We start from the raw sequence: 15287 nt of genomic DNA on the forward strand, positions 1-15287 counted from the left end.
TAAGGATTTTTTTTTTTGGTTCCGTGAATTGTTGATAGACTGTTGACCTTTTAACACTTTAACTTGAGCCCAGCAGCCACAGAGGCCGCTGTTGCCACTACTCAACAAATGTTGCTTACTCTTTAAATGGAAATTAACAAGTAAAAGGTTATACCCAATGAATCTACGTAGAAGTGTGGGTATGTCTGATGCATGTATCTGCACAGTGCAGTATATGCGGGTTGATTGATTTCCACCACAAGAAGCTGCTTTGTCACCCCACTCTTGTCCTCTCTGGCTCTCACAGCAGGTGTGACAATGTCTGACAAGTGTTAGCAAAAAAGGCAGGAGATAAAATGTGGCAACCAAATGGATAAATGGTGCTGTCACTGGTGAAGAGCATCCTACACATTTTAGTGGCATAAAGCTCTTTCAATAAAAGCAAATTCAGTTTATAAGGGATCTAGATTGAAAGCCTAGCAACATCCATGCCTTTGATTGGTTTTAATGTATTCATGAAGGGAGTTATTTATTGGACAAAGTATTCATGAAACGTCACAAATGTATCCCGCGCCTCCCTCGCTCAGTGAGTGGGTGAAAAAGCTTCAAAGTTTCCTAGGACCTCAAAATGGATGTTTGGCTGTACCACAGAGGACACGGAGAACACAAGCTAAGTGCTTTAGCAGCGGGTGACGCTAACGCACTAGGACAGGCTCAGTGTGGCGTGAAGCAGAAGAGTGCTGTGCGAGGTGACTTATGGGACAATGGGGCCGCTTTTCGCAAATAAAACATGAGGCTTATCCAGAGCCTCTGAACTATACAGGCTCTGCTTCTGTCAGGTGTTTGTGGTTTGAAAGAGAGGGCGGAAAAATCTGATTTAATGGTCCTGATCTGTGTGGATTATCTTGTGGATACAATGAAGGGTAATTTAACAAAACACTTTATTGATGGTAATGCCCAGAAGCCATATTTAAAATCTACTTTTGCACTTTTTTATGTTAATTAATGTCTTATTTCACAGTGTCTTCTGATTGAAACTAAATAATTTTTACAATAAGTGAAACATACAAATCCATATATTCATGGCTGAAACATTTCCTGAATTGGAAATATTCCTTAAAATTCATGTGCTTTAACTTTCTCTATGATTTGTGGTTTAGTAAAAATACAATCTAAACTAGAATTTGAAATTAAATTCTGAACAATGTTTGCAGGACCCTCATCAGGACAGAGGAGATTGTGAGGTTAAATAATGTGTTGAAATATCACATGAGATAGCTTAAATAAAGCTACATTTGTTAACATGTGAAATATAAAATAGATATGATATGATTAAACTAAGAAGATCACTAGATAGGATGTTGCATTTGCAAGATCTAATATTTTGGATTCATATTTTGTACTATATGCTTATCAAAAATGACAGTAGCCCAAGGAGTGGAACCAAAGACATAATAAAAAACAAATCATGCTACACAGAAAAGACCACTTTGAAACTACAGATTTAGTTGAAAGGAAACATTTTTTGACAAATGCATTCATCAATAAAAGCAGGCGGCACTCATCCAGTCCAGAAGAGCAGACTGATTTTCCCATATTTCTTCAGCTCAGAAAAAACATACTCTAATGTACGAAAGCAATCCACGAATAAAGAATAAAAATAAACATCTCTTTTCAACCATAAATGGCTCAGCCCTCAATTATGTAAAGCCTCCATGCACAAAGGTCTACAAGTGCACCTCCAAACAACATCAAGTGTTCTTTTAAATTCAGCCGAAGAGACATATAATAAATAAGACATATTTTGTGTGGTACATCTGCACAAAGTTATCTTTAGCAGTGAAGATGGCTGTGACATGTAGGTATATAAAAGGTTTAAAGCCTCAATGACTTATTTCTTTTTTGCTTTTTGAATGGTTATCTCTTCTGCTTCTGATTTCTAAGCAATTTTTTTTTTATTTCTTTAAAATGGTTTGGCAAACTGATGGAATTGATATGAATTGAATGTAATGAATGATATTTGTAAAAGGGAACATCAGAAAATGATCACTGAATGTGATGCAGATCAAGACTATTATCTATGTAACCACGTCTTTTTAAAAAATGGTTTTTAATGTTTTTCATTTTTAATGTTTTTTTAATGTTTTTCATTTTTTTTAATGGAAAAGGCTGAATAAATTAATGATCATTCAGCAACGCAGTTAATATTTGGTAGGCAATGAGCGTTACTAAAGAGACAGAACATAATACATGTCATTTTTTTCACATCTTCCAAACTCAAGCATAATCTAGCTGCTAGCTTCTGGTAGAGAAGAGCCAGACTTCCACTTCCATAATGTAACTGGGGGGGAACTACATCCTGCGGCAAGGAGCTTCGTCTCCAAATGAGAAATGTATCCTTTAGGAAGGAGATTTGAGTAAAATGTAAAAGTCCATTAAATTGTGTATGTCCAGTACTGATTACCTGTCCAGTTATAAGAAGACTAAGTGGGTAGCATTTTACTGTAATTCCATTTTTTACATTTATCCTGGTGTCATTTTACTTCTGATGGTGAGTTTTTTGTCTTGCTGGTTTTAATTGATGTGAAGCAGCTCATGAGTTGTATCTTAAAGGATACATTTACTTACTGAGAACAGAACCTTAAAACCCGACTTATCTTTATCTCAGTTTATAGAACAGCTTATAATCCTTTATTTCACTGGTCAGAACCATTAAGATAATAACAGTCATAGGCTGCTTTATTCAGAGTTTCTCGGTTTTTATAAGCATTCAAGTTTGCCTATTTGTGCACAAATTTATTGAGGGCAGCAACAAATTATTATTTTCTCATATTCAGCTAATATGCAAAATTTGAAATTGTCTTCAATTTTTTTTGAAAAACACAAAGATATTTAACCAACAATTTAAAGTCATGCAAAACAAAGAAAAAGAAGCAAATGTGTATATTTCAGGAGAAGAGAAACAGGAAACGATTCCCAGTGTCTTGATCAGAAAATCACTTTGCTGCTGATGTACAGTGCAGGATAAAGGGTCAGACTGAATCTGCAAGCTATAAAATTAGGCCTCCATTGAAATACAGTCGCACGCCGATCACAGTGAGATAAACAGATTGTTTTTCGTTGTTTAAGGGTTTGCACTAATACCTGCTCGCTTGTGTTTAAATGTCTCACCTCTCATTGAGCGACTGGACTCTTCTTTGTCTCCGATATGTGTGTACATGCATTAAGCACTTGGGTTAAGTGTGTGCAGAAACACACTGAAAAGCAGCTTCACTATTTTTAGTTCAAATCACTAAAGAAGAACAGTGAGAATACGTCGGCCCACCCCCCTGCTCCTCGCCCCGTGGGCTTGATTGTATTCCTATACAAAGTCAGGAAACCAGTTGGCCTCTGAGAGCTGACTTGTTGTGAGGAAGCACGCTGTAGGCTGGGCTCGCGTCCAGTGCTGAGCCTCGATACACAACACAAGCCGTCCCTCCACCCACGCCCTTCTTACATCAACCTGAGCCCAAACAATTAACACACAGTTATTATTTCTTCATCGTTACGTGATTCTGTTTAGATTAGTAGAGGTTACAACATTTCTATGATGCACATTTATATCAAATTTTAAAAAGGCCCTGTTCTCTCATTTATTTTGCAGTTTATTAACTAAATTCACACAAAATCAGCCAAATTACATCTCTCTTTTTTCTTTTTTTTTTTAGCACATTTTAAAATATTTTAGGATGTTCAGCATCATGCTTACATCTTGTGATATATTTTAAGAGGAAATTTTATGTTCTACATTTCTGAGTATTTGTGTAGCAGCTATTAAAGATTAAGGTAAACCATAAGTCAGTTCAGTTTTGTCATTTTACTCTGATATAGTAGAAATTAGAGGAGTTAGAGCTCACCGTATGTCCTCATTCTGTCATATTCCTAAAATCAGCAGTCAGTGCTGGAATTGGTATTCAGATGTTTTCTTAATGGGAAAAGCAGAAATACCACGTTTACCTTCATCCTTCAGCAAAAGTGTCAGCAAGAGATAAAAAAGGGCATACATAAAGATATACTTCACTGTAAATCTGAAATGGCCTCTGCCATCGGTACACACTGGACTATATTTATTACAATTTCACTTCATAAAACACTTTATTATACAGTAAAGTGTTTTATAAAGTGAAATTGTAATAAATATAATCCAGTGTGTAGTCTTCATGTGTTCTGTATTTTACTCTTCTCCAAAAAACTGGTGAATAAAAGAGCAAACGCGCAATAATCTGCAAAATTAGTGTGCAGCAGAATAATACATGTATAACGTCAATTATGCAAAGACCAGAATTTCGCTTAATCGTGAAACACATGTTAAGTAAATATATAACTACAAATTCAACATTACAGTAAAAATCGGCGCTTAATATTTGCTGAAAAGATTTTTTTTTCTTTTCTTTTTGGGGAAGGTCGTAGAAGTTGCAGGCCAAAGAGGAAAAAAGAACAAACATATTAGTTTAGCATACAGCTAATGCCAGCAACACCAACACCAACAGTAGTTTAATTTTCGATAAAGTTAACGGGTTTGCGGTCGTTACCATTGGCTGCGCGGGGGTCCCATAGAAACGGTGATGTAGCGGCGCAGGGGCCGGGTCTTCCTGCAACAGCTGAGGCGGATCTGCAGCCTGATTACGGCTCACAGCAGACTCCAACATAATTGATGACCTAATTGAAAACCAGGAGGAGGAGGAGAGACGGAGTGGAGGGGGGAGCTCAGGAGGAGGGAGAGAGAAAGACGCGCTCCAATGAGGAAAAAGTTTACTTGTTCTTCCTCCGCACAGTCCCACAGCTGAGGGCATTGATGTGAGCGCGGAGGCTTTCAGTTTTTTACGCGCACTTCTTCCCCCCATCTCTCACCCTCACACACGGAGCACAAATCCACCTTCTCACCTTTAGTTTAGCGCGTGTCTGTGTTTCTTTTTTCCTTTTCCTCCTCCCTTTTATGAATGATTCTGTCTCGCAGTGCTGCTGTTAAACTATCCTCGGATACCTCGCCGTCCTCGTCCGCACAGACTCACCTCGGCACATCTTCTCTGCTCAAGTTCAAACGCCACCAGGACTTTCACTGCAGCTTCAGACGCACTTGGGGGAAATATCACTCGACGAGGAAAAACTTGATACTCTGTGCAGCAGCAGCAGCAGCCGACGCGACCGTCAACATGAGTCTGAAAGCTGACGCAGAGCCGAATAACAATGTTTCCATCGAGGAGGAGGTGAGTTTAGCCAAAGTTGTATTTCTGCTCCGCGCGGGGCTGTGACCCGGTCACGTTCACGTTTAATGAAAACTTTGTTTCCGGCCGCACATTCAGACTTCTCCCAAATTATCTTTTACGTTCTTCCAGTCGGTCCCGAAGCGCTTTAAGATGAACCAAAATTAAAGGGGCATTGCTGCGCCACCTGAGGAGCCTCACAAAGTTACACACACGTTAATATTCTCCAAATGGTTACTTGAACGCTGCTGTGATCTTCAACTTTCACTAATCCTCGTTTTCACGTTAATATTACCTGTGTTTGCAGATTGTTAGCAGCAGCGTGCAAAGACTCATTAGACTCGGTTAAAAATGACCCCGTCTGTTTTTTGTTTTGTTTTTTTCTCCATTTCCTTTAAGATTCTGTGAATTTGTGAGACATGCGAGGTGTTAGAAATAAGCATGTCAAATCTAACAATTTGTCTAAAAATTAGGTTTGGAAAAGAAATTTGTCTTGGAAATATCCTGTAGACGTTTTTTTGTTTTCTTTGAAAAACAACTAACTTTTTAGCATTTCATTTATTTGTATTTATGCCAGTAAAATAATTCGTATTCATAGTGAATAGTATGGCGTTTTTCTTTTTGCACCCCCCCTTACAAAAATCTGCCATTGTCATTTTTGTCACCATAAAACTGCAACCTAAAACAAAATGTTGCAGTGTGATATTTATTTTCAAAGCCCTCCTTTTTAATTTTTTTCTTAATTTAAATTATTTTCAGCAGCCACTCTTGTTTCTGTGTGGCCAGCTATATTTCCTCTTTAATGACTCCTTATAGGGACACGGAGGGGAGCACCAGGCCTTTTGTTCCTCCTCCTTTGTTCCCATTGTCTTACAACAAAGCCTTGAGTAGCCACTTGACTTTTTTTCTTTTTCTTTTTTTGCAGCCCTTTTTCCTTTAGCGTTTTTCTTCATAATTTAGAGCAAAGAATACATTTAGGAATTTTTTTCCCCCTCCTAATAATTTTTTTTTTTTCTTTTTTTGTCATCTGTTGAATCCTGAAAAAGCTTCATTGTCAGTCATTAACAGTTCTGCTTGTTTCTGGAAATCAATCTGTGTAAAACTGATTATTGTGAATTTTACAGAAGCCACACAGGGTGCACAGGCTTCCTCGCAGCTCCAGCTCTATATGCTTGCCATCTTGGAGGCACTGTTGGTGAGAAGCTGGAGGATAAATTAAAACATCTCCACTGAGTTGTGTCCAGCTGGGCCAGCTTTCAGTCGCTGTATATGCTGACTTGTAAAGAGCTGAGAATTGCTGCTGTGCGGCACCTGAAAAATGCCGGAGGGCCGACAGGGTTGGGGCCGCGGGTCAGAGGAAGGAAATGGTGTCACGCTGTGCACTGTTGTCCAGTGCTGTTCCTCTGGCAGTCCCATTGTACTGTGGGCCTTCCCACCGGCTGGGAACTAATGGGTCCTCACACCGCCCTGTTCATTTTCCTGCCCACACTGGACTATACACAGCACTAGTTTTCAATATCTGATCAAGGCAGGTTCAAGGCTTCTTTTTGGGGGGGAACATGGCCTTTAAGGTCCGCTACATCTTCACGTTCAGTTTTCTGTGTAACATGTTGGAGAAATGTACGGCTGAAAAAACGCTGTACTCCCAGTTTTTCGCTCATCGATGACTCATTATTCCTGATTCATCATTTTGTAATCCCTTAAATAAAGCAGAGCTCTGTTTGGGTTTCTGGCGATTCCTGACTTGAGGTTCGAGACCCAGCCAAGGGTTCACTTGTTAATTTTCAGAGGTCACAGCATGGTTAAGACTAACATAAAAGGGGAAAAAATGCAGTACAAAAATGACTTTCGTACTCATCAGTGGATAATTGTAGGTCTTTGTGACATTTAAAAGTAATGGTGTCGGGAAGAATAGCGAGGCCTTTTGTAGACTAAAGTAACATCTGCTGAAATGTTTTTTTTCTTGTAGTACAACTTTGCACTGCAATATTTCAGCGTTTTAGCCACTGAAGTAATTTAGGAAAGGTCTGGGAAGCTCTTGCTACTGGAACAGCTGACCCATAATTGTTTTAAAGGTCAGTTCAAATTTCCAGTCTGAGCTTTCTTTTGGATTTTGGTAATTATCAAGATTTTTTTTAATCTTTTGAGTGATAAGTGGTCTAATAAAACACAGAAAATTTGATAATGTGATTAATGTGATCCCCTCTTTCTTTTTTGTTGTTGTCTGCAGGTACGAACACTGTTTGTCAGTGGCCTACCAGTCGATATCAAGCCACGGGAACTTTACCTTCTCTTCAGACCTTTTAAAGTAAGTTCTATCGTTTCTAATGCAGTTTTAGGTACATGTGATGGAATTTGTGTTGCATGTCGTGAAACTGCACTGGTGCATTTGGGTAATATCAGCTGATTGGATGTGGATTTGTCACTCTACTTAAAAATCAAGGGTAGCTCCTGCGTGGCAGGCTCTGGAAGAGACCCGTGGACACTTTCTATAAAGATTACCTGCATGTAAAAGTGAAGAATCTCTTCAAGTGCCTATGAACAGCCAGACCATACAGTGCTTCTTTTTTAGTGTAACTAAGCCCACCCAATTCCTTTCTGCACTTAATGGGAGTCCAGATATTTGCATATATGGAAATGAGGCCACATTATTGTTCACCCATTGCTGTTTTTTTTTCCTGACGGGACTCAAGTTCCATAAACACCCCTCCCACCCTTGTCCTAACTAACCAAATTGGAAGTGGTATCCCTCGCACATGGATGGGCTTGTGGAATGTGTAAATGAGTAGCTCTCGCGATTGGCCAACCAATCCTCTCCATGACCCAGCTCGCCCACTGTGTAGGGAAATTTTTTTTTATTTCCTCCAACATTTGTGCATTGTGAAACCAGTGATTGTACTTGTAACACTGCTTTGTTTTTGCCCTTTTTACTTCTACAGTAGGCAAACACTGCTCATTGTGTGCTGATAGGGTTAATCTGATCTCAGTTTTTACATTCAGGACTACATTTAAATAAAGACTTTGTCCTTATACTGGCGCTTCTAAAGAGAAGTGCTATAACTTCACCTATTTTGCCTCTTTTCATGCTCTGAATTACTGAAACTGAGTCTGGTTTGGACTGGTGCTAAGGATTTATCATAGCCACTAAAAGTTGTTTAATTTTCCATAGCTGTAAATCAGGTTTAGGAAAGATCCCATTTATCAATAGTTTAGTCAGGCAAAATTCCCCTTCGTTTCTTAGTTAAAACAGGAGTAAATTCCTAAACCTTGTGCTGTTTTTATTTTTTATTTTTTTATTTTACCTTCTAAAACTGGCTTTATTTGGAAGGCATGCCCAAGCTGCTGTTAAACTAATGCAAAAGAGAATCTTGCATATCTGATAGCACATGCTTGGCCTATTACAGTCCCCATTTTCCTTTGTTTAGCTAAGACAAATCTGACTCAGTATTCTACACGTAGTCAAACTGCAGAAGGCTTCACCTGTTGGAAATGTGCATGTAATTTGATTGTGACAAATGTAAATGAAACTGTCACAGAGTGTGGGATGATCTGCTGAGCTCAAAGTGAAGGTGCACAAAGGCAGACTTCTCTTCATATAGTGAGACGTTCATGCTTGACTTCCTGCATGTGACTCCAGGGTGGATAATTGGCTATCTTTCTTCCCCGCAGGGTTATGAAGGGTCACTGATTAAGTTAACATCAAAACAGGTGAGATGCCTTCATCATTGCTTTAATGCCATATTAAATACACTTGCAGGCTGTGTTGGCACTCGAAATTCCTACTTCATCAGGATCATTATATTGTGACGGCAAAACAATGAGTGTGATATTTGAAGAAAATGATGGTGCTCATGTGTGTGTCAAGTTGTAGCTTTGTCGGCACGTGTTGTCACAGTGCGTGTTTCCTCCCTTCTTTCTCTTCCAGCCTGTCGGGTTTGTAACCTTTGACAGTCGGTCTGGAGCTGAAGCTGCAAAAAATGCACTAAATGTAAGCAACGGCTTGTTTTTACAGTCTTTTCCCTCTATTTAATAAAACAAATCGTAAATGTAATTAGATTTGTTCTAACCTTTGCTTTAACCTAAGAGCGTGATTGGGACTTGAGTCTTTTGGACCCTTTCTTAAAAATTTCTCAAAGCCAACCCATTTTGTCTTTTACAATTCAATGGCAGGGCCATTTTTGGAAAGAGGCCAGAATCCCGTAGCCTTACGGTAGTTTACTTTGACCTTGATACACATCCTTCTTAGTCCTGTGTAGCTTTCCTCATTTTGCATATCACTGCTTTTACTGTAATACTTGTTCTATAGCCACATGTGTAGTGTTTATATGGACACATCTTCTGTAGTGTAACTCTTATTTTTGTCACTCAGTAGCCCACATTGGCAGTATCTAACACTTCTCTCTCATAGCCTAGCCTTCCTTATGAGCATCACCTCTTAGACACATCAGCAGTCACACACACAAACACACACATACACCAAAATACTACTCACCTGCATGTGGGCACAACGCTTAGGGCACAAGAACACAAGCAGGGTTAAACCACAAACTTAAACACTCAGCGTCTCACTATTGGCCCTTTTCTTCATCCCCGTCTCCTCTGAGCTCACGTGACTGATCACCTACGGTCGCCTGCGCTCTCCGTTTTTGTCATGAGGAGAAAGAGATGCAAGCGTGTTTGAAATTTTTCAGAAGTGTCCTTCAATCTGCCCTTATTTTGACGTCTTTTTGTGTGACTAGTTTTAGTTTAGTGACATTGGAGCGGGTGTGTTAGCATCCCAGTGACAGTAGTTGGTTCAAGGGAAGCTTGAAGGATACATTCTGACTATTTAAGCTCTGCTTAAGGAAAGGGGGCCATGTGAGACTGAGCTACAGCCCCTCGAACTGAGCCCACCTCCCTTATGATACTGTGTCCCTCCCTCCCTCCGTCTCTCCCCCCAGGGAATCCGTTTTGACCCTGAAAGTCCCCAGACCCTGCGCTTAGAGTTTGCTAAAGCCAACACGAAGATGGCAAAGAGTAAGCTGATGGCCACACCGAACCCCACAAATATCCACCCTGCTCTAGGAGCACACTTCATTGCACGGGACCCATGTAAGTCTTACCGCTGCACCACTCTAGGCTCTCATCCACTCTCACCCTGACAATGCCAGTACATAGCTGTCCTTGTTGCCCTTTTCTTTAAACAAACTTTGGATATTGTGGGATTTTTATTTATTTTTTTAAGGCAAATGCCTGTAGGTTAAACTTCTAACAAATGAAGGACTAACTCACCTCTGCATGCATGTGTCATCTCAAGTCTTTTGACAGCAGCTTTGCTTCTGTCCAGCTGGGAAATTCCACCCTCAGGTTTTAGTCAGCAGTCGTCTCTGCGCTCTTTGCCTGAACACCTCAGTGATTCTTTAGGTTTTGACAACAGTTTTTTATACCCTCACAGATCATATTTTCCCCACTGATTTTTTTTTTTTTCGTCATAAAGGGCAAGAAGGGGAAGCAACAGGGCTTAAAAAAAAAAAAAAAAAAAAAAATCGGTTCACAAAACATTATCAAGCATTTTACACTGTAACACTGCATTGTTGCACTTGCAGCATCCAGACTGGATCTTATGCTGATCTTTTATTCTAGAGCTCCTATTAGTTTTGCAAATTGACCCAATGCTGGAGTTCAAAAGTGAGCTAATTTGCAATCAAATTGTAGTTTGTCTGATTGACATAGAAAATGTTTGATTTTGTTTTTTTTAAAAGGTAAAACTTTATTACTTCAAGAACAATGACTGTTGAAAAATGACACGATTGGGTCGATTGTGTGTTTTGGTTTTTTTTTTGGGTTTTTTTTTGTTTTTTTATATATATTATTATAAAGCCATGATGAAAGACATTAGAGGTAGGTCAGTCAGCTGTGTTTCCTTCCACCCTGTGCTTCCTCAGATGATCTGACTGGGGCAGCACTGATCCCAGCATCACCGGATGCGTGGACTCCTTACCCTCTGTATACCACTGAGCTGACTCCAGGCCTCCCTCACGCAGCCTTCACTTACCCGGCGGCCGCTGCTGCAGCCGCAGCCCTCCACGCCCAGGTGAGGGACCAACCGGTGTGTTTCTTTCTTTCCTTTTTTCTTTTTAAACCTCACCATCTGTGATTTCTGTTAGCAGTCAAAGTTAATGCCCACACTGATACAATACTGATTATCATAACATAAAATTCCTGATTCTTGCACAAGTGTTAATTTCAGTTTGTCCATTTAATCTGTAAAATTAAATGTGATCCTAAAACTTAAGACCTTAAGATTCAGGATCCAGAACTGTGCTGCTGAAAGCAGAGGTTCAGTTTCTAGAAACAAACCTAGTGGTCCTCTGAGGTAATGCAGTTACAGCATCGGCATGTGTCGCTTAAATGGATGACCGTATCGAGTCTGAGTTGAGGTTGTTGGTGCAACGTTGTAGTCCTGTCAAACGGTGAGCAAAGACCTTTTTTTTGGTTTGTTTTTTTTGTTTAAATAATAAAAAGATGTTGTATTAAAATTGGAAATTCTGGGATCAGGATCATATTTGATAATCCCCCACAGGGCAATTTTTAAATTGTTGAAGGTTTAGGTTCTCATCTACGGTTATGCATCAGTGGAGATTTGTGCATTTTGAGTGCAAACTTTAAATACAGTACTCGCTTTAAATCTTACCAGTTTTTGGTCACATGAGACACGTTTTTGTGGACGTGACGTATACATTTCTCTGCATTCTGTATTTGCTGGGGGATTAAAGATGCACATACTAATGAGAACCTTTGATTTGGTTTTCAGCATGGAATAATGCTGTAATATTAAATGCATCCATGTTTGAGCCTTGTGTGTGTTTGATGCAAGTTTTGCATTTACAGTAGACTGTAGCTGGAGTCTGGTGTTGTAGGGTTTTTTCGGGGGGGGGGGGAGAGATCTGGTTTTCAATCTCAACTTTATTTCTGATGAATGGAGGCTGAGGAATCTGTACAGAAATGGGTAGTGTTTACACTGTAAGCTAATTGCAGTCTATTTGCTAGAGCAATAGTGCAGCCAACTACCAGGGAGTAGGCAGGGCTTTTAGTAACAATAGCAATGGAAAATATTTCTCGTGTTGGGTCATTTAAAGTTCATTGTCAGCTAATGCAGTCCTGCAATAGGAGTGGGAGTGCTAGACTGTAAAGTAGGCAGCTATTACTTTGGCCATCTTGTCACACACAGAGGGCTCAGGAATGTAAGGCATTTGCTTGGAGAAATTGTCGGACCTTATGGCCTTTTCTGGAGGTGCCAACTTACTGTCTATGTTCCTACTGGAACATAAGCTGAGTGGGTAGGAACATAAAGGAGGGAAAATCTTTTAATTGCATTCTGATGAAAGATCCCTAAAATGCCCTGATCCTAATGCTCTTCCTACTGCCTGGCTTTTTTTGTGCATGTTATCAGCGACACGGCCAAAAAATTCTCCACATGTCTCCAAACAAGTGTTGATAACTGCAGGACTATGTTGAGCATTCTGGCTGTGCAGTTGTGGCCTATAACAGTTTGTAGAAGCAGGAGGCCTGATTTTGCCTTAGGGTTTAGTCACAGGTAAGGAAAGGTACAGACATACCAGCTCCTACCCTGTGGAAATGTTTAACACACGGAGAAGTTCACCTCTCCACATTTCCATGCCTGTTAATTACTCCAGGACTTGTCCTGAATGAGCAGCTACGTGACCCACATTCCCATGGCTTCAGTGACTAGGGCTTAAAGGGACACTCGGTCCTCCTAAACCCGCCTTTAAAAGTAACATTTCAGAGTATTAATTGTTAATCTGCAGAATTGTAGATTGAAGCACCGAAGCCTGGTTTTGATCTGGTGTACATGACTGTGTTTGTGTTTCTTTAGATGCGCTGGTACCCTACTCCCTCTGAGACTTCCCAGCCTGGATGGAAGTCCCGGCAGTTTTGTTAGATATTTAGTGAGTAACCTTTGGTCAAACAGTATTTTTAGAATTGCCACCCGTCCCACTTACTGCTGCTAGCCTGATGTCATACATACTGAAACCTGCATAATGACACAACATAATTTATAAGTGAACACAGCACAATAAAAAACAAATACATATGCCTGAATATCTGACTAGCTGTTAAAGGCTGGCAATATTCTGATTTCTATTGCCAAAATCCAGCAAGACGTTAATGTAGCCAGGACTTCCCCAGCCTTTCTGTAACTCAGCCCCAAATTATTTGTTCTCATTAAAGATGTACATTTTTATTAAAAGGCTTCAAATTTGATCTTTTTATAATGTAAAATGGCTTCCTGAAACAACTGTTATGCTTTTTCTTTCTTATATATAGTTGTTTTGTGTATTTAAATGAATTTCTTTGCCCACTTGAAGCAGTTTTCATCTGTTTTAAGATGCTTTGCAGGTGTTTGAGCTGAGGATTAACATATTTGGTGCATGAATGGGTGTTTCCAGCAGAGGGGTATGATCCGTTGTTGCAGAATAGGTGATTATCATCACATTCAACTTTTAGACCAGTGATGTAGTTTTTCTATTATAGGCCTCAATTGTTGGGGGAAAAAAAACTGACTCTTGGCTGACACTTCAACATGAACGGATACTGTAGGGTTTGTTTCCCACTCCATTTGGGGTCGGTCTGCATTCTGCTGTAAATGTTTACTAATGCATCAAATGTCCATTAGTCCACAGCTGAAATGTCCCCAGCAAATGCACCAGTTGCCTCTGTTTGAGTATACAGGATATACTAGCTGTGTGTCTAGCAGTTTGGGTAACTGGATCTTTTTTTTTTTTTTTTTTTTTTTTAAATGTCCTGTTAAGATGTTTGACTTAAATATGAACCAGTTGTTTTGGGGCTGAGCACCACAGATGGAAAAGGGAAGTCTGAGCACTCACACTGTCTTTGTTTTGTTTTTTTAAACTGGGAAGCTACCTGGCATTAAAAGTAATAGTCTTGTCTTTTTCCTCTTTTTTTTTTTTTTTTTTTTTTTCTCTTCAGGCCTCTGGAAACCACACCTTTGTCCAGCTGAAGTGAGGTTTGCCAAGCTCTGCATTAATTTAATCAGTTTATTTAATGGACAAATGTGCATTACTATAAGCAAACAGTATTTATATCTCCTTCCAATTGTCTCTGGGGGGAGCCTGAGTTAAGACCAGTTTGCTGTCGACAATCTGAGCTTATCCTTGGCAACTATTGTGGTACCATCTTAGCACTTCAAAAAAAGAACCTCATGCAAAACCTTTTCAAACTCCATGGCTCATAATTGCTGAGGAAAATTGATGCATTGAAGTAACTGTTGTTAAGCTAGTCCTTCCCTGGGTTACCGCTGCTCCTGGGAGGTTTAGAAGCGTTATAAGTCATTGCATGTTAAAGTCTTTTTGGCATGAATTTAGAACGCAGAGTTCTGTGTATCCTAATTTTCTTAGTGTATGTGTTGCCGCTTTTCCTTGGCCTAGACAGCGAAATGTTTTGTTTATCTGTAGAACCTTGGTCTTACCTCTGTGAAAGCTAGGCTGTTGTGTAAATGGCTTATCTTGCATGGACCTTGTGAATGCATCCCTATGTTCTGACAATCCCAGTCCTTATGATCATATCAATGTTTGTCATTATTTGAGCAAAGGAAAGTACAAATATTTTTGTACTTTTTGCATAATGTATATTTATGCATTTTTGTGCAACTAAATAATGAACCTGTATAAGTTGGATGTTTAGTCGTCTCTTGTGTTTTTGGTGTTTTTGAGCCTATAATCCTGTTGAAGTAGTTTTAAAGAAGAAAAAGTGCAATTTGTTTAAAGGGGAAGTGGGTATCTGTCAAAACATGGAAGTATTCTGAACGTGGCTTGTGCCATTCTGCTAAAATGAGATTGCTGTAAAATGATCTGTCAGAATGTGAAACTGGACTACAAACAAAGGGTTGCTTTTTGGGGGGGCGGGGGCATTTTGAAATGGGAAGCAGGATTAGACTGATGGAGGAATTTAGTTTGTGGTTTAGAACCTGTGTCTTTGTATCTGCTGTGCATAAGATGTAAAAAATGATAATCCCATCTTATGAATAAAAAGTGAATGCATATA

The 15287-nt window shown here is 39.6% G+C and overlaps 1 protein-coding gene across 5 annotated transcripts; it reads left to right on the plus strand.

Annotated features, from left to right (window-relative positions):
- The first annotated feature begins 4688 nt into the window (after positions 1–4688).
- On the plus strand, positions 4689–15287 carry rbpms2a (RNA binding protein, mRNA processing factor 2a). Of its 5 annotated transcripts, XM_031744498.2 has the most exons (9): positions 4689–4815; positions 4976–5225; positions 7453–7530; positions 8892–8930; positions 9148–9210; positions 10163–10313; positions 11147–11310; positions 13099–13171; positions 14214–15287. In XM_031744498.2, exons 2-8 carry the CDS (start codon positions 5172–5174, stop codon positions 13162–13164), a joined length of 615 nt encoding a protein of 204 aa, XP_031600358.1. In that variant the 5' UTR covers positions 4689–4815; positions 4976–5171; the 3' UTR covers positions 13165–13171; positions 14214–15287. The 5 variants fall into 5 exon arrangements, with proteins under 5 accessions (XP_031600358.1, XP_031600355.1, XP_039463336.1 ...); XM_031744495.2 differs by having other exon boundaries at positions 4734–5225; XM_031744496.2 differs by having other exon boundaries at positions 4736–5225; positions 11147–11295.

This window comes from Oreochromis aureus, linkage group 1 (genome assembly GCF_013358895.1).
Source record: "Oreochromis aureus strain Israel breed Guangdong linkage group 1, ZZ_aureus, whole genome shotgun sequence".
NCBI lineage: Eukaryota > Metazoa > Chordata > Actinopteri > Cichliformes > Cichlidae > Oreochromis > Oreochromis aureus.